The 19,130-nt window shown below is 43.1% G+C and overlaps 1 protein-coding gene across 1 annotated transcript in view; it reads left to right on the top strand.

The window, feature by feature from the left end:
• The window catches only part of robo1 (roundabout, axon guidance receptor, homolog 1 (Drosophila)), a 170,841-nt gene that overhangs the window by 130,956 nt on the left and 20,755 nt on the right, over positions 1–19,130 (top strand). Inside the window, exons 7-18 of the mRNA XM_078245597.1 lie at positions 191–199; positions 1,159–1,283; positions 2,676–2,847; positions 4,487–4,692; positions 6,230–6,311; positions 10,706–10,874; positions 10,967–11,133; positions 11,607–11,728; positions 13,428–13,659; positions 14,523–14,644; positions 16,556–16,727; positions 18,696–18,896. Coding sequence (XP_078101723.1) covers positions 191–199; positions 1,159–1,283; positions 2,676–2,847; positions 4,487–4,692; positions 6,230–6,311; positions 10,706–10,874; positions 10,967–11,133; positions 11,607–11,728; positions 13,428–13,659; positions 14,523–14,644; positions 16,556–16,727; positions 18,696–18,896 — 1,779 coding nt within the window. The remainder of the gene's footprint in view (positions 1–190; positions 200–1,158; positions 1,284–2,675; positions 2,848–4,486; positions 4,693–6,229; positions 6,312–10,705; positions 10,875–10,966; positions 11,134–11,606; positions 11,729–13,427; positions 13,660–14,522; positions 14,645–16,555; positions 16,728–18,695; positions 18,897–19,130) is intronic.

Genomic DNA, 19,130 nt, shown 5'->3' on the forward strand with positions numbered 1-19,130 from the left:
CATGTGGTCCCTGTGCTTTGAGTCAAGGGTGAAATATGTCTTTTAATCATAGCATAATGATAACATGACTATTTGTTCCCATGTACATCGCATTGTTATTTTTCTTATCTCTCCTCTTTATGTCATGCTGTTTATTATTTATGTATTCATCTTTGGGTTTTTTGTTGTTGTGTTTTTGTTTCCTTTTTAGTCATGTCTGGTAAGTTGAAATGTCACCCGTCACCTATTCACCGCCTGACAGAGACAGGAAGCTGTCACAACCCCCCTCCATCCTCCTCCCATCACTTCTCCACCCTCCAATCAGCACTCATGTTTCTGTTGTCATGGGCAACAGTGACAAAAGGACATTAATGGGTAAAAATATGCTCAGCTTGGGCCTCCGAGGTAAAGCCGCATCATTTCATTCTATTATTTCCCTGGTTTTATGCATTACCAAACACCCCATCTTATTCATGGACACATTACATCTGTATTTCAAATGACAGCTTCCAGATTGCCTTACTTTATCTAATACGCTGCCCCTGTATACAACAAATTCAAATATTTGCTGATTTATAATAGTAGATGACCTATTCTAGGACCTCTAGATTTAGGGTGTGTGTCCTCACATAGATGGCCTATAGACCAGCAAGGCCTAGTGTCACCGCAGAGCAGCATGGATAACCTTGGGCCAAGACAACACACTTAGTCTGAAATGGAATTTGTCATTAAGATGCATGGATACCACATCCTGGTTGAGGCCTGTGCTATTGGAGGGTGTCAGCATGGACAGATGGCTCAAATGTATTCCCCATTTCCATGTAAATTTTAACGGTCCATGCCCTTGCCCATGCAAATGAGGTGGGCATGGGAGTAACCATTGTTATTTCTATTCATTATTATTTCTATTCAACTATGATATGCCTCCTTTTTTTTTATTTGATCAGCGTACTGGTTAATCTGCTGTGCACACACTGTGCACAGTTTTAAAAAGAGAGCCTGAATTCTTAAGAACACATTTGAATTAAGGCACCATACAGTAACTGCAGTCAAATGCCTTTTGTATTTCATTCAAATAGCCCAGACCACTTGTAACTGTAACATCATAATAACTATAATAATATACTTCGGTGTGTTTGTCTATTCAATGGCTAACCTTTCTCATGGCTGTCCTTCCAGTGCCCCCGGCATTTGTGGTTAGACCGAGGAACCAGGTGGTTGGGGTTGGCAGAACCGTCACCTTCCAGTGCGAGGCCACTGGAAACCCACAGCCAGCCATTTTCTGGCAGCGGGAAGGCAGTCAGGTAAACAAAAAAAATATGACAAAGGTTTTCATTTCAAAACACTCTTTATCCGTTTGGAGACCATGCTAGCATACTCATTCAAAGCTTTGGAAAGAACTATTTTGTAGGCATAGTTCACTTGATAGCTTGCATGCATATACCATTTTGGAGTGAAATCTTCAACCTATCCAATTAACTAGCAAATAAATAGCCATTAAAGGGGTGATTGAATGCAAAACCCATTTTACCTTGTCATAGTTGAATAATGACTGAGTTTAGTGGGTAACTAGGACATACATAGAACCTCAAAATCCCATTGATACCTCTTTCATCTGCAAATCTCACAATTTGAAACTGCCTCTGAAAACGGGCGAATCTCAACAAGCCGCCTAGTTGACGTCAACTCGGCAGCTCCTCCTCATTTGGCTCTAGTCTCTATCTTTGTCACGCCCAAACATTTACATAGGCTTCACCACTGACCTGAGATCAGGTAGTCTTCTGAATAGGTCACGCAGATCTCATAAATTGTATACATTGTTCATCTGCTATTTTACCACTTAATTCACTTCTGAGACTTTTTTATGCGAGAAATCAACTATGTAGAGGTCAAATATGGGCCGTTTTTACGAAAATTGATGGCTAATTGCAAATTTTGTCCGACTGTGTGTACTGACAGAGCTCCAGGGCCTGCAGCTCCTCTCTTCCTGCTAAATGGCTGGTGTGTGTGAGTGAGAGCGCAGTCAGCGAGCTTGTTACTCCAGCAATCTCTTAATCTAAGTGGCGTGACGAAATTCAAACTGTAAATATAGCTACTCTAGTTATGCCGGCAGCTGGCAGCCAGCCAGCTCCCCGAGTATTCCAGTAGTCCAGTACCCAGGGAAACGGTGACTTTCACTGGGTATGGAGGTTGCCGCTTTCTCATCAGACTGTATGGAGCTCCTAGCTAAAGTCCAACACGTCTTACCAAATTTGCAATTAGCCATACATTTTCGTAAAACGGCCCATATTTGAGCTTTATATCATTGATTTCTCGCTTAAAAAAGTCTCAGAAGTGAATTTAATAACGAAATAGCCCGACAAACAATGTATAACTTTGCAGTGTCTGAACTATGAGACCTGCTGTCTCATCTCCAATGTGTTTCTATGGGGTTCGCTCAAACCAATCAGCGCACAGCTCATCTAAATATTCATGAGCATACCATATTTGGAAGAAAAGCTCTTGTTCCAAATAGGGCCATATTCACAGGGTAGTTAAGGGCCTAATAAAATAGAATTCGGGCAATTTTCAGCCCAACCAATGTTACATACCCCATTAGGAGACCTTAAGGAACAGTGTAAAATACCCTGTATAATCATTCAATCACCCCTTTAATAAAAGTCTGACTGTATGTGACCTGTGTTCATCCCCTACAGAACCTGCTCTTCTCCTACCAACCTCCTCAACCCTCCAGCCGATTTTCTGTATCTCAGTCTGGGGACCTGACCATCACTGATGCTGAACGCTCAGACATGGGATACTACAGCTGCCAGGCCATTAACACTGCTGGCAGTGTCCTCACTAAGGCTCTGCTAGAGATAACAGATGGTAAGCAAGCTTCTTTTAAACACAGTTTCTGCATACAGCAAAGTCTCAGAGGGAATTAGAGGAACACTGAGAGAAAACTTGAGTGGATAAATATTGGTATTTCAGATCATCTTTGGCTCATGAAGATAATGCTGTTCATCTGAAAAGCTGTGGTTGTGCCATAGAGCATATTAATATCCGAATTGAGGTTTGTGAGGTTCGGTCTGGCCTGTTCAGTGTGTTCCAGTCAGAGGTAGAGACTCTCTGGTGCCTGTACACCCAGACCGTGGCTCAGTATCTGGCTTCGATGGCTTCACACTGGCTGATGTCTCCTTCGGTATTCCATGGCTGGCTTGCTGCTGTCTACTGTTGGAAGACTCTGGCTGTGTGGTGAGGTCTGGATTGGGTCCTCTAATTACTCTGCTAGCCAATCCCTGTCAGCCTGGTGGACTAACCTTGGCTTCTTTTCCATTATTCCCACAGAGATCTGGGCAGCTATTATTTTGTCAATGACACACCTAGATCCATCCCTTCATTTACCAAATGTCCCTCTTCATTTCAGGGCCTACAATGTTATGGTCCTCTTCTCTCTCTTATTCTGCCATGCTCTCTGGATAATAATAACAGTTATTAAAGTGAGCAGGCCGCTCTGAGGCCACCACTTCTCCGCAGGCAGATCTGGTAATTACAGGTCATGCTGACAATGTTTTAGTAATTGCACCATCCCCGGCACAAAAGCAAAGACAAAGCGGCCAAGAGATTACACCGCAGCATGGTTCTGAGGATCTCTGCACACATACGTACATCATTATGTGTTGCCTTTACACTGTGTTAGGTATTAATTTGATTGCTCCTAACTGAATGTAAGTTGCTAGTAAATCAGTGGGGCTGACAGCAATGGTCATCAATAGTGATGTAAATGATAATAATAATCAGAGGGAGGCAGACAACCTATAGCAGGAACATGATGAATCGCACGCAGTAGAGATAAAATAAAAATGAAGAAATGATCGGGTGCATCTAATTAAAGTTTCCCCCACATCTCTTCTCCCTTTGCCTCCTCTTCCCCTCTTTTCGCTGCACATGACTGCCTTTTCTTTCTGTCAAATACATGCTTTCTGTCTCTGTCTCTGTTGTTTGTGTGTACTGGTTGAACACCCAGGGTTCACATGCTGTGAGGCAGGGAGGAGGAGTTTAAACGTCCTCATGCTGATAACATTGTCTGTTCTGGCTAGATGTGTTTTTATGCATTTTTCCCCTTGTTTTGTGTTTTATGGCTAGGGGATGGGCCAGGGATTGTTGGCTGCTAGCATTGATATGGGTAGTGCCAAGCGTCTGTTAGAGCTGCAGCGAGAAGCCTGAAGTATCTGAGGCTGTTTTGTTTTAATTACACTGCTTTTATTTGGCTAAGTTCGACTCCTGCTGCTGAATGATTAGAAAATTGTTTCCAGTTCTGAAAATTGGATGTAATTCCTCTCCCACTACCTTTGCAGTTTTCACATGCTTACATTGCTACATGCTGTTTGGCAGATCTTCTGCCTTTTGTGTGTTTTCTCACACAAGCTGAATGTAATTGTCTGAATCTGCTGTTCTTTCTGTCCCTGTGCCACAGTTTTTCTCCCTCCACCTTTCCACATAATTGCTCATTCTCCTTCCACAGTCGTGTCAGACCGCCCTCCACCAGTTATTCGACAGGGCCCAACCAATCAGTCAGTAGCTGTGGACGGCACAGTGGTCCTTAACTGTGTGGCAACAGGGAACCCCACCCCCACCATCCTGTGGAGGAAGGATGGTGTCTTGGTGTCCACTCATGATTCCAGGGTCAAACAGCTGGACACGGGCGCGTTGCAGATACGCTATGCAAAGGTAAGACACCTGCTGCTCACATGTACAAACATGCTTAGATCCCTTTTTAACATCAAGCAAAGTACACCGCACCCAGGACTGTTCTGTGGCATTTGGAGTTCATTTGTAATTTGACTATGTATGTATAAACTCACCTTGTATTTCTATTTCTATAGAAATATAATTGTATTTTTATTCAAGATTTTTTATTAGGCTGCCTTTTATGTCTTAATCCGAATTCATATAAACTTCAAAGTTGTCCATAATGTGCTGCGCTAACCCCCGCTGGTTGGTAAATAAAGCATGTGTTCCCTGCCAGCAACCAGCCCTCAGTGGACTGTCAGTCAGTTGTCGTGGGTTTGAAATGGAGTCTGTGAAGTCGAACAGTCTGCAGTTCCTGTCAGTCAGCAAGCAAGTAATTTTGTGTATGAGCACATATGTGTATGTGTGTGTGTGTGTGTGTGTGTGTGTGTGTGTGTGTGTGTGTGTGTGTGATCAGATGGCAAGCTGCGTGATGCTGGACGCACTCTATGGGAGAGACAAGTAGGGGGTGCTGACGTGTCTTCCAGATGGAGGCGTCACAGGCTCAGAGTTCATGTCAGTTTGCGGTGTTCTGATGAATGCTGGCATGTCTTGTGGTGACATGATTGCAGTATGATTGGGCCGCCAGGCAGAAGAGGCTGCGTCTGAACCCCTCTCCTGCTGTAGCCGAGTAACCTCCGCAGGCACTTTACATTAATAAATTTGTCATTTCTCCCTGACAACATTTTAATGAAGATGTTTTTGATGCGTGAGGTAATTTATTTTACTAATGTGGGCGTGTGAGTGTTATTGTTTTTGAGTGTTAATAAATGTTCTTACCTGCCAGACAAAAAAATATACACCTTGAGGGTCATTGGCCCGACAGGTTCACGCTCAGTTATTTAAACAATTTATCTCATTCTGTTTTGTGTACACGCCCTTAGCGTACTATGCATCACCAGCACATTACAACAGAATGATTTTGTCTTACCTACTACGACTTTGACTGCAGTTGACATAGTAGACATATTTTAAAAATGCAACAGAGTGAAAATATACTATATACTTTTACCAACAGGGTTATGTTTTGTTGATTAGCCTGTCAGCTAGCCATCTCAAAAACTCAACAGATACCATATACCATATATCTTCAGTACAGCTTTTCACCACATCTGTTGCACACAGAGTAGTCGCTTCCGTGTTTGGTACCCAGGGGGATGGTAGAGTGAGAAAAAGATCTCCAATTAGTCTATGATCCTGTGAAAATCTTTTCCATTTGACTAGGAATGGTCTGCCACTTGGCCTTTCCAGCTGCTTTCCCCCAGTTTCTGCAATGAAAAGGTGGTATTGAGATTATCAGGCAATGACAGCTGCCTGCTACAGACTCCAGCAGAATGTCAATAAGCAGAGCAGTGATGGTGGGGACGAGATAGCAAGAGGCAGAAAGAGGGAAAGAGACTACTACTATTTCAGGAAACTGTGGCACAAATTTGAATAGTTTCCATTTAACCAAATATTCCCTTTTATTCTCCTCCAGCTTGGTGACACTGGAACCTACACCTGCATCGCCTCCACACCCAGTGGAGAGGCCTCCTGGAAAGCCTACTTAGAGGTCCACGGTAAGACTTATCCAATACTGAGGTTTAGTGTCATTCAGTAGGAGTTTTCTAACACATACAAATGTTTAGGGCTGTCAAAATTAACGCGATGATAACGACTTAACGCAAATTCCTTTCAGCGCAATTATTTGACGCATGCGCGTTCTGTAAATCTGGTCCCTCGGCCCGATCCGTAGTTGGGGAAATCATTCAGGAAGCGATGCAACAGCGCTGCGTTCTCTTAATACATCCAAAAAATTTCTAATAAGGGAAGAAGTTCCACTCTCTCGTTACTTCCGGCTTCTGAACTGGTTGCAGTTACACCAGAGTTCCATATAGGGGGCGCTCACAGGCCAGTGCAGAATGAATGGGACTATGGAGCTATACCCCTCAACATCCACTTTTCTCAGCATATAATTTTTTGTCTAGTAATTTAAATGTTGCATTCGAAAGGGGAGGCTAAGAAAATACACACTGCTGGGTGTTAGATTATTTTTAAAGTGGCTTTTTTGTTCTAAAAAGCCTTTTAAAATGTCAATGACGTCATACACATATACGGCTAGAGATACTGCTTTACTGCAAGCTCTAAGTCGCTTCCTTTGTTCTCTCGAGGCATCGACAACACAGCTGACAGGTTAGACTCTCTCTGTTAATACAACACAGCTGACAGGTTAGGCTCTCTGTTAATACAACACAGCTGACAGGTTAGACTCTCTCTGTTAATACAACACGGCTGACAGGTTAGACTCTCTCTGTTAATACACCACAGCTGACAGGTTAGACTCTCCCTGTTAATACAACACAGCTGACAGGTTAGGCTCTCCCTGTTAATACAACACAGCTGACAGGTTAGACTCTCTCTGTTAATACAACACAGCTGACAGGTTAGACTTTCCCTGTTAATACAACACAGCTGACAGGTTAGACTCTCTCTGTTAATACAACACAGCTGACAGGTTAGACTCTCCCTGTTAATACAGCACGGCTGACAGGTTAGACTCTCTCTGTTAATACAACACAGCTGACAGGTTAGACTCTCTCTGTTAATACAACACAGCTGACAGGTTAGACTCTCTCTGTTAATACACCACAGCTGACAGGTTAGACTCTCTCTGTTAATACACCACAGCTGACAGGTTAGGCTCTCCCTGTTAATACAACACAGCTGACAGGTTAGACTCTCCCTGTTAATACAACACAGCTGACAGGTTAGACTCTCCCTGTAAATACAACACAGCTGACAGGTTAGGCTCTCTGTCAATACAACACAGCTGACAGGTTAGACTCTCTCTGTTAATACAACACAGCTGACAGGTTAGACTCTCTCTGTTAATACAACACAGCTGACAGGTTAGGCTCTCCCTGTTAATACAACACAGCTGACAGGTTAGACTCTCTCTGTTAATACAACACAGCTGACAGGTTAGGCTCTCCCTGTTAATACAACACAGCTGACAGGTTAGACTCTCCCTGTTAATACACGTGCTAGAAAGAGGTTTGCTAATGTTTTAAAGACCACACTGAAATATTCACTCTGACATTCTGGTTCCACTTTGGATGCCGTCAAGCGGGATCTCCGATCGTAATCAGTCCTTCACTGACCAATCAGCATTCATTAGCAGAATGCTAGCGAGTTATGGGAAACAACAACTCAACCTGTAAGAAATCAAAAGGACATAAGTACTCGTTCATTCAACTTTTGACCTATAATCCATGTTGAACTTGCAAAAACTACAATCAAATCTGAGATTTCTCAACGACAATCAGGCGAAAGAGACTAATTTAGCCGTCTAGCTCCATAGACTCCCATTCATTTAGCACTGGACCGTGATCACCCCCAGTGGAACTCTGGTGGAACTGCAACCAAATTCGGTACAATGAGGCTGAATTGGGAGTGGAACGGCTTTCCGTAGACCGGCTTTGATACATCCATGCACTGCACTCGCGGGAGATTTCTCTCAGTATTATATTAATTACAGTTACCTCGAGGTCACAGCACATTATTTTGACACACAGTGGGAACTTCGGTCGCATGTTTTGACTGTTGATTAAATAGTGGACAGGCATTTTGTCAATGCGTGCGCCGAGCACTTTCTGCAAGTAGCCAGACAGTTGGACATGACACATAAATTCAGCACACCACACCGACCACTGATGTGACATGACGCACATAGCCTCCACCGAGCCATCACGGTTTCTCTCACACTTTAGTTATTGTTTCTTTGAATGTGTCTTATCACCCTGTTTTGATCCCGCTTCGTAGAAGGGGGTGTTTTTGTGAGCCTTATTTTCCCCACATGTGAGGTTAAACGCTATTACATTACATCGTTACAGTTAGCTGTGTCTGTTGCTTTAATGCACGAGGTCTATTGTTTTGTGTTGAGAGCTGCTTTAAAAATGGGATGTTTAGTTAAAGCAACACTAAAGAACTTTTCCCGCGTCGGTCCCGCTACAGGTTGGAAGCAGAATTGTCCATTTCATTACATTATGCAAGTTTGCCAGATCGGGTGAGTCCATAGACAGTATATAAACGGGTGAGTCGGGTATGACTGCAGCCTGGAGACCTCCCGTCTCATGCACTCCCGGCTTGCAGGATGGTAGGGGAAGACTCATCCCTGATTGGCTCGCCCTGACATTCTTACCCTAACCATAACCATTCCCACTCCTCTTGCCTAAACCTAACCCTCCTCTTGCCAAGGGAGTAAGCTTCTCCTCACAACGCTTACCACCTATGGCGCCATTTTGATGCTAACAGGCACTCACCCCCCGTTAGCATCCCATTGACTGCCATTCACTTTGACGTCACTTTGACAGCGAATAACTTTACATCTGAAGCGTTTAAAGACTCTATTTGTCCGTTGTTTATTTCTAAAGAAACACGACAATGTATAAAAGGCTCCATTACCTTGTAGCTCACGTTATGGCTCCGTAGCGGACATTTTTGTAAAAATAGGCTAACTATTGTGTCATAACCACAGGACTTACTGTCTCGTAGTAGAGGAGTTACCATATAGTACAGGAGAAGGTCGCAGGCAGTTTCGACTTACATTAGCTGTTTAAGCAAGTTTAATTACTAATGTTAACTAGCATTTTCAGGTTGCTCATGTCACATCTACGTCGTCTCTCTCAGTTGGAGGCTGCCAAGTAACGCTCAGTGCTCACCAGAAAAGTGCTTCTAATATCCTTCACTGGTCTCCGTCCAGAGCAACGGGATCTGTTGATCCATTCTTATATACAGTCCATGCCTCTTGCCTAAATCTAACCAACCCAACCAGAGCAGGCAACGAGTACTAGCCATTCAGAGGGAGAGTAGGGCGGGTTCTTCCCCTACCATCCTGCAAAAAAAAAAGTTCACTAGCTGTGGCACTACCCGATGTGAGTCGAGTGCAGATGTGCGTTGCGCATGCTCAGATTTAAACGGTTTACGGCATAACGCCAAGGGATCCGGCAAACGTTTTAGCTATCTATGATGGTTTGATTGCTAACGTTAGTTCAAAACGCCATTCAAGTGACAGCCTTTGTTGTGTTTGATTGCTAACTTGTAGCCAGCAGTAAACCAACTTCGTTATGTAGGTCCATTTTTATTGTCTTGACATTACCGAAGTCTCTCGTTAGCAGGTTCTTGTAGGCTACCTTAGCCTCTAGCGAGGATCACAAACAAACATAGTGTTGTTTTCTCACAAAGAATAACCTGGCAAACGTTATATATCTGTATAACTTGAAATAAGCCTTTACAAGTCGTCCTTTGCAAAGCTCCAAGACCTGTCGCAAAGTGACGCTTGCGCAACTCACATCTGCACTCGACTCACATTGGGTAGTGACAGCTGATCTGTAGTTCGAATGAACTGGACAATGTAATGTAATGGACAATTCCACTTCCAACCTGTAGCGGGACCGAAGCGGGAAAATTTCTTTAGAGTTGCTTTAAGTTTGGAGTTCACTACATTGGGTTATATTACCTAGTAATGTAAATATGTACATTACTACATAGTAATATATATGTTGTGGCTTGATGGGCTTGAGTTTGCCATTTTATGCATTTTTTGAGCATTGAGGTTACTCTGGAGAATATTCTAGACAGTATTGTTCATTGTTTTGGATTGTTGCAATAATAGTAAACAGTTGCATAAAGCAAATGTGTCTGCGCCCATGTTGATAAGATGATAAAAACAAAAAAAAAACCTTTTAAAGTACATTTAAAACAAAAAAAAGCAAGTTAACTATGGACAATCATGTGATTAATCCCAATTAAATATTTGAATCCATTGACTGCCATATCATATTCTAGATATTAAAGAGCAAGTCAAATAAGAGTGATATTTAAGGTTGGATATATTACATGCCTTTTGTTTACTGGGAAATAGCATTAAACTACATTCTCTCTGTTTCTTACCTTCTGTCTGTTCTACATTAAGAATTTGGAGTCCCAGTCCAGCCAAACAGACCTACTGACCCAAACCTGATCCCCAGTGCCCCTTCCAAACCTGAGGTCACTGACGTTACCCGCACCTCTGTCGCCCTTTCCTGGAGACCTAACCTTAATGCCGGAGCCACACCCACTTCCTATATAATAGAGGCCTTCAGGTAAGACTAATCAGTAAAGATCAATAAACAAAATAACTGCATGGCTTAATACAATCTTTTAAAGGTTATTTTGTTCTGTTGTGTGTCCACAGCCATGCATCAGGGAGCAGCTGGCAGACCTTGGCAGAGCATGTGAAAACTGAGTCATTTGTTCTGAAGGGCTTAAAGCCCAGTGCAGTCTACCTCTTCTTAGTACGGGCAGCTAATGCCTATGGGCTGAGTGATCCCAGTCCTATCACTGAAGCTGTGAAAACACAAGGTGAGAACTGCCTTCTTACCAATATGAATTTGATATACAGTACAGCAGTGTTATGGTTTTTCTGGGTTTAAGACAAGAGTTGGGCTTCAACTAACGATTATTTTCATTGTTGATTAATCTGTTGATTATTTCCTCGATTAATCGATTAGTATTTTGGTCTATAAAATGTCAGAGAATGGTGAAAAATGTCGGTCACTGATTTCCAACACTCAAGATGACGTCCCTAAATGTCTTGTTTTGTCCACAACTCAACGATATTCAGTTTGCTGTGACAGAGGAGTGAAGAAAGTAGAAAATATTGCATTTAAGAAGCTGGAATCTGAGAATTTTTTTTTCATAAAAAAGAACTCAAACTGATTATCAAAATAGTTAGACAATAGACAATTAATTTAACAGTTGACAACTAATCAATTAATCTTTGCAGCTCTAGATAAGTTGATTGGTTTTTAATGTGTTAATGCTTTTGCATACAGATATCCCTCCCACCAGTCAGGGTGTGGACCATCGTCAGATCCAAAGGGAGTTGGGAGATGTGGTCATCCACCTGCACAACCCCACCATTCTCTCCTCCTCCTCTGTCAGGGTGCAGTGGACAGTGAGTATAATTCTCTCCACGAATGCTCTATTGTCACTTCTTTTTCTTTAGCCAGCTGCAGCCAGCTACAGATTGCCATATGGATCATTGCTATAGCTGGTCACCAAAGCTCCAAGGTTAGTTTAGTGATATGCCCATGGTCAATTTGTCAGGCCACTCAGCCGAGCGAATGCGCTAATGTCCTCGCACCCTACAGAGGAAGGACACAGCAGAGAGCAGCTTGTTCTTAGTGTCCATCTGGCATGAGCTTGAAGTGGTCGACTGGCCAGTGACCAAAAATCTGCAGTTTCGCCCACAGTGGACTGCTCAACTGCCCAAAAAGCAGTGTACAGAGCCCAGCCTTCTGCAGGCCTTGTCGCACCGTAAAGCAGTGTGTGGTGTGCCAGCCTGTGCCCTCTCAGATTGAAAACACTTGACGGCTGTTAAAATAATACAAGTGAGAAGGAAGAGGCAGCCAACTCATGCTCTTAAGTGGAAATGGCTTACAGATGTTAAAACCGATAGGTGGGAGAGGAAGACGTAGAAGTACGAGCTTATGGTGGCTTTTCTTTGCTGGTACAAGCTAAATATGAAGTACTAATGTCCATCTGCAATTGATCTGGTTAATGTATGTTTCTTTAGATAATGAGACAATATAGCTATACTGTCCACCTTACATAGTAGATATTAGTCTGTGCCATGACTCACTGAAAGGTAAGAACAGTCCCTGTTTTGCCTTTTGACATAAGGCCACCCCAGCATTCCCAGGTATTATGAAGTGCCATAGTGAGTGATGAATGGGACTGAGGAAACATAAAAAAGGATACTGACATGTCAAGACTGATTTAAAACATTACTGCCCATTTACCCTGTCTCCTTGGAATGTTCCAAAAAACACATGACATGAGGGAGACTGACAGTATAGTTAAGCGCCACGGTTTCCTTGTTTTGCGCAGTAAAATCTATTCCCAATGTGGAGTTTCTTGGTTTTACATTTTCCTTTGTGTTGTGGTAAATGGTTGCACAGTTTTCAGGCTAATGAAGACCACCTGAGCCGGCAGCATATTTTACGGGGGGTAAAGAAATCACTAAAATCTTTACAAGCCAGTGCTGCTTGCCTTCCACAGGGAGTCGTAGCGATATTAGAATTCAGGTTAGCAGTTATTCTTTTCCCCAACCATGCTGGATCACAAAGCAACTTTAGTTATTCCCAGATTAAAATAATTACAATCACATTTATTTGCTTTATTTAGCTACATCAGATGCTGTTAAACTTTCTGCATTCTCAACTTGTGGTACTCTGTATAAATATCCACTTTCCCCCTCTTCCTTGACTTCAGCAGCCAGTCAGTACACTGGAGAGCAGGACAGGATGAGACAGGCTGTTCTGGGAGCCGGGGCCCTGTTTAACCAGCTCCAGACTTAGAGGAACCTCTGGCCAATGACCTCATACTGCGGTTTGCACAAATCGCTGCTGCTCCAAATGGCGCATAGACAGACATTCAAAAAGAGAGATGTAGATGTGGATGGATAAACAGAGGGGTGATGTGATGAGTTAGCACCCCGTTCCATCCAGCGCCTGGCGTATCAGTTGCACAAATCCATGAGCTGTCCAGTAATGCTACCATCTATTAGATTACTGTATCATTTTCCACTGTGAACTGTCTAATCAAGTCAAGCTGACCATCGTTTGTCTCCGTGTTGCCGTGCCATTCACAAGGTGGAGCAGCAGTCCCAGTACATCCAGGGCTACAAGGTGATGTATAGGCCTTCACCGGAGGGGCTGCAGAGGATCGAATGGGCTGTGTTCGAGGTGCGCATCCCTGGGGAAGACAGCGCTGTTGTGCCACAGCTCCGTAAGGGGGTCACATATGAATTCAAAGTCCGCCCCTTCTTCAATGAATTCCAGGGAACAGACAGTGATGTCAAAATTGGCAAGACGCTGGAGGAAGGTGGGGGCGATGTGAATGTGTGCGCGTTTTCTGTGGTGCTTGCATGGGTGCATGCATGTTTTCATGTTTACACAATTTTATATGCACAGCTTGCATGTGTGAGAGCATACAACAGCTGTTCACAACAGGCAGTGAGGGCAGCATTATCAAATGTGGTGTATTCAAGCATGCTAGGGTGGATGTTCAGCTCTTTAAAAGGCCCTATGGAAACCCATATACAACACTCCAGTGCCAGTGTTATACTAATTTCTCATAGGGTGTGGTTGTGGCAGTCTCATGAGGTTTGGTTGAAACCCAACTGCAAATTCTAATCTGTAGCGAACAGTTAAGAGAAATGTGAGTGTTTACTAGAAAGTGTCTGTGTGTTGCATGTGTGGGAGTGTTTTGATCTTTTTTCTGCTGGTTTCAGCTTTGTTCCTAATTTTTTGGATAATTGTTTTCGGAGCTCTAAACATAATGTTTGTAAAAAAAATGCCTGTTTTTTTTATAACACTCAGTCAAACTGTGATTACGTCTTTTTATGTTGCATTCATAATTATTTCAGTTTAATTACCGTTGGACCGCAGGTTGGCGTTCACACACCACCATACATATGCTATCACCACTCCCTCTGTGGTTTTGAGTAAACACGTATTTGCTTTTGTTTACCCACAAAAGCACTTCATATAATAACATCAAATAAAAGCATTGTCTTTTTGATTATTAGTGCTTTGTTCTCACCTCAGCTTCAGTCTCGCGCAGAGATTCTGACAGCTAACTGGGTTGAGGGGAGACAGGGAGAGACTGCATGCAGTTAGGAAAAAAATCTCTCAAGTCTCATGTATGAAGGTGTGTTTTTCTAATCTTTTGTCTACCCCCCTCAGCTCCCAGTGCCCCTCCTCGTGAGGTTACAGTGGCGGAGAGCGGGGACAATGGGACCGCCATCATGGTCTCCTGGCAACCCCCTCCAGAAGAGGAGCAGAATGGGGTGGTCCAGGAGTACAAGGTAACAAAAAAAACCAAACAGCCAGCAGCTACCTCAGGTCTGAGCAAGTGGGACTCGTATTGTAGAGAAACACAAAGGAGACACAAACAGGAATCCAGACAGCGCAGATAACAGAGAAAGAGACAATGCACAGACATGGAAAGGTAATGAATTCCTGGTCGAGGCACACCTTTGTATACTCCTCGGTGCTCTGTGTGATGACCGAGAAGAGAGAGGAAAGGAATCTGAAGCAGAGAAGCTGGTGGAAACTGTTGTGAAACAGACCCATCTGGTGGAGATGGTGGGCTCATACATCTTGTGGCGTTCCAAAGGTGAATGGTAGTGATTAAGCTGCAGAGATTAAAAGATAGAGTTGCCAACTATTAAATGAATTGCTAACTGATAATTGATTAATCAGTTTTGAGTAATTTTAAAGAAAATATCTCTGATTCCAGCTTTTTAAATGTTCTTCTTTATTTCTTTGAGTTGTGGACAAAACATATATTTAAGGACGTCATCTTTGGGAAACACAAATCGAAATGTTTCACCATTTGCTGACATTTTGTAGACCAAACAACTAATCAAGTAATGGAAATAATAATTAACAGATTAATCGACAATGACAATAATCGTTAGTTGCAGCCCTAAATTATTGATAGGTTTATTTTTTCCTCTAATAGTAGTGAGGCCTTAACTGGTGATTACATATCATTGTGTGTTTAGTGGAGATCAAATCTTTAGCCTTCCATGACATTTACCATACAAATAGTGTATTTTAACTATTTATTTGTACTGTTACTAATAATAATTAGAAGTATTCTACAGACTACATAAAAAGTAACTATACTGCAGGCATTAAAAGATTTAGTAGAGACATCCATGTAAAGGTAGATAACGGTGTAGGTATTAAAGAGGAGGACAGCAAGCTGTAGTAATGACCAAGGACATAACAATGAAGAGACAGACCTCTATTAATTTTTTTGGTCTGCTATGAATTTTGGAACATGTAAATCCTTTTCCTCTTCCTTACTTGATATTGTATGCTCCTTTTTGTGATGACCTCACTTTGCACATAGCTGTCCACTCATAGCTTATGCCGTGGAAGTCCTGTATTTTAATTGGAAAACCTTTTTTGCATCACAGGGAATATAGGTTAGTGGTGGAGGGGGAGATGAGGCAGAGCAGTGAAAAAGTTAAGCCACTGTTAATTTTCCAGGTAAAGGTTTTCTGGTGATAGTCTTTAGAGTAATTTCATGGTTTTTAAGTCCAGCTCGAGACCGTTCCCTGCTCATTACCGAGCCCGGTCCCTAGCGGCTCTTCCACTCAGCACAATTTTAAAGATACACAGAAAATGTCAGGGCTTTGTAGTTCAAACACACGCACATGCACACGTGTAGTACAGCCTACATAGTATACCCTAGCAAGGGTGTATGTTAACCTGGTTAACTGGTGGGAGGTGGTGGTGGTGGTGTGTGTGTGTGTGTGTGGGGGGGGTAAAGAAAGCAGAATGTCAGGGGTTCAGGATGTGGGGGTCTCCAGGCCTCATGCTGAGGGGAATGTATACTTCTCTTTGTGGCCCTGGTTTGAGTCCGCTCTCGTTCCTGGGAGTGACAGCACTTAGCTTCTGCTGAAATTGGGTTATGGGGGTGATTACTGATCCCCATTTGTTTTCCATGGCTACACTGAGACGTGTTATGGCTACCTCAGCTAATACTGGCCCTGTGTTGAGCACAGCCTGTAAAACATCAAGCCATTTCGTAAAATGTTTTCCTGCTTCAGAGATGTAACACAATCCGTGCGGTGCGCTGAAATGTAGCAGCACTAACCAATTATAAGGACACAGGTTGGTGGCAGCTTCCAAACTGAATGTTGTCACGAAACCCTCATAACATTGCCTCAATCTCCACTTTCTCTTTGTCTCTGTTATGGCAGATTTGGTGCTTGGGGAATGAGAGCAGGTACCACATCAACCGTACAGTTGACGGCTCAACCTTATCCGTGCTGATTCCCAGTCTGGCCCCAGGGATCCGCTACAGTGTGGAGGTAGCAGCCAGCACCGGGGCGGGTCCCGGGGTCAAGAGCGATATCACCTTCTTCCAGCTGGGTGGGTAGAAACAACCTTTAAGTTCTCTCTCACAGGAGGTTATATCATTATTTTGTTTTTCCTCCAGTGGATACATTTGCTGTGTTTCAATGTGTTTGTCCTCTGGCTATCCTTTCAAAAAGAATGAAACTCAGTCATCTGACAAATAGTTGTGGCATTAATCCAGTCATTTCAAATCAAGAGCTTTTCAGTAATACGACTTTCTGCCAAGTAAACAGACAATTATGCAATTCCTTTCTTTGCAGTAACGGACATGTTCAAGCCTTTGCCTGTTTTTCCTTTCTTCATCAACAGCAATGCTTACAAACTGTAATTGAAGTGATTACTGTTAGACAAACATCATCAAACTTGCCACTGAAGAGTATGCTGAGTTTGAATGACAAATCATTTTCACAGTTTTTCAGCACTGCAATGGCTTTTAGCTACAGTAGCTGGCAGTGTGATCAACGCCGGCACATTCAATTCTTGCGTGGCAGCTGTTGAGCTGGCTGCCCCACCCTGCTCTGCTCTCCAGTCAGGGATGCAATGTTTTTCTGCCTCTGCTTGGCTTCAAACAAAAAGGCAATAATGAATCCTGCACTCTGAGCTCAGGCATGACATGTTATTAATGTTAAGAAACACAGCGCAGACTGCAATGGGGCTAGTTATAATTTATTTCTTGTTTTTTGTCCTTTTAGTCTAGACGAACAGATATTTTGAGATGTTTTGTCATTTTTTATTCCCCCAAAGCTCTGAGCTGGCCCACTCAGGAGAAGGATGGAAAATACATGAATAGCAGGATGAGGCAGAGAGAGAGACAGAGAGACAGCGAGAGAAAACTCCATCTGGTTTTAAATTTGTGATTGAGTGGGCTGGGATGGGCATGAAGAAGCATCGGCTGTGGCTGATATAATTTCTCTCCCTTTAAGAGTTCCTGTGGTGATTGTTGTCATGTTCCAACACTGGAGTGGAACAATGTGCCTCTGGGACCAGCGCTTCACCCAAATGCATTTGTCACACTCTGAGCTTTTATGCGTTATCCCAGCCTAGATACCTGGACAGTCCCTTGTGGGCTGCTTAGTCACATTGGCATGCTCGGTTCACTCTGCCAGACAGAGCCACAAATTGAGGAGACAGAGAAGTGAGAAGAGACACGGACCAAGTGACTGAGAGAGAGGGATACGGAGGGGTTAAGGCAGGGAGCTGGTTTCATCGGGGAAGTGTTTTTGCCTCTGGCTTAGAGAGTTGGTCGAGTAGAGTGGCTGCAACATGAAAGACTTGAGCAAAAGAGATGAAGACAAAGTAACACGAACATAAAGAAATTTCAGAATGGCGGGGGTTGGGGCAGCCTGGAGAAGTCTTTCATGTATCACGCATGAGGGAAAAGCACAGAGAGAATAGACAGATGAGAAAAACAGACCGGGAGCAGGTTGTTGTGAGCAGCCGTGCAGACGGTGCCTTTCCAGTGCACTTCACAGTAGAAACGGCTTCAAGGCATTCACACCTCATCTTTTCACAGATGCACCTGATTTTGCTAATTACTGTGGTGTCTGCATTTGACGATGATCTCATTGGATTTATTTATATAATTATGAAACCACCATTGCTCGGTGTAAAGGAAGCCTTTCTGTGCTTTCCTACCCGGCTCCATTGGGCTTGTGTGGCTGCTTTCGTCTGCTCACCTGCCATTGTTGACTGGGATTTGCGATGAAAGCCTTTTGAAAAATAGAGAGAACCAACTCCATTTCCACAATGTAGCCTCATAGTGCACACACCTGCTGAGAGGAAGAATCTTTGTTTGCATCAGGAAGAAGAATGTTCATGTTTATGTACTGTCTCCATTTATTTAAAATACATTTTCCATATTTCAGGCTTTTCCACTTGGTTTGAGTTTTAAACATTTCTTTCCCAATTTCCGACCTTTTTTTTTATTCTTTCTAATCCTGCTCTCACATTTCCTCCAATCTTTCCTCCATTCCCCCTCCTCAGATGCGTCTGGGCGAATGACAGGGGACGAGATCCAGGAGAACCCCCTGTCCCAACAGATCTCCGATGTGGTCAAGCAGCCGGCCTTTATAGCAGGCATAGGAGCTGCGTGCTGGATCATCCTCATGGTCTTCAGCATCTGGCTGTACCGACACCGAAAGAAGAGGAATGGCCTCTCCAGCAGCTACGCAGGCATACGCAAGGGTCAGTACATGAGTGCAACAGCAAACATGTAACACTAGAGCTGCAGAGATTCATCAATTAATGGATTAGTTATTAACTGTTAAATTAATCGGCAACTGTTTTGATAATCGATTTGAGTTATTTTTTATAGGGAAGGGGGGGGACAGATTTTCTGATTCTATCTCCTTAAATGTGAATATAATATTTAGTTTAGTTTATTTGTTTCACATAACATAAAATACAAATTACATTGAA

This window comes from Sander vitreus, chromosome 3 (assembly GCF_031162955.1).
Source record: "Sander vitreus isolate 19-12246 chromosome 3, sanVit1, whole genome shotgun sequence".
Taxonomy (NCBI): Eukaryota; Metazoa; Chordata; class Actinopteri; order Perciformes; family Percidae; genus Sander; species Sander vitreus.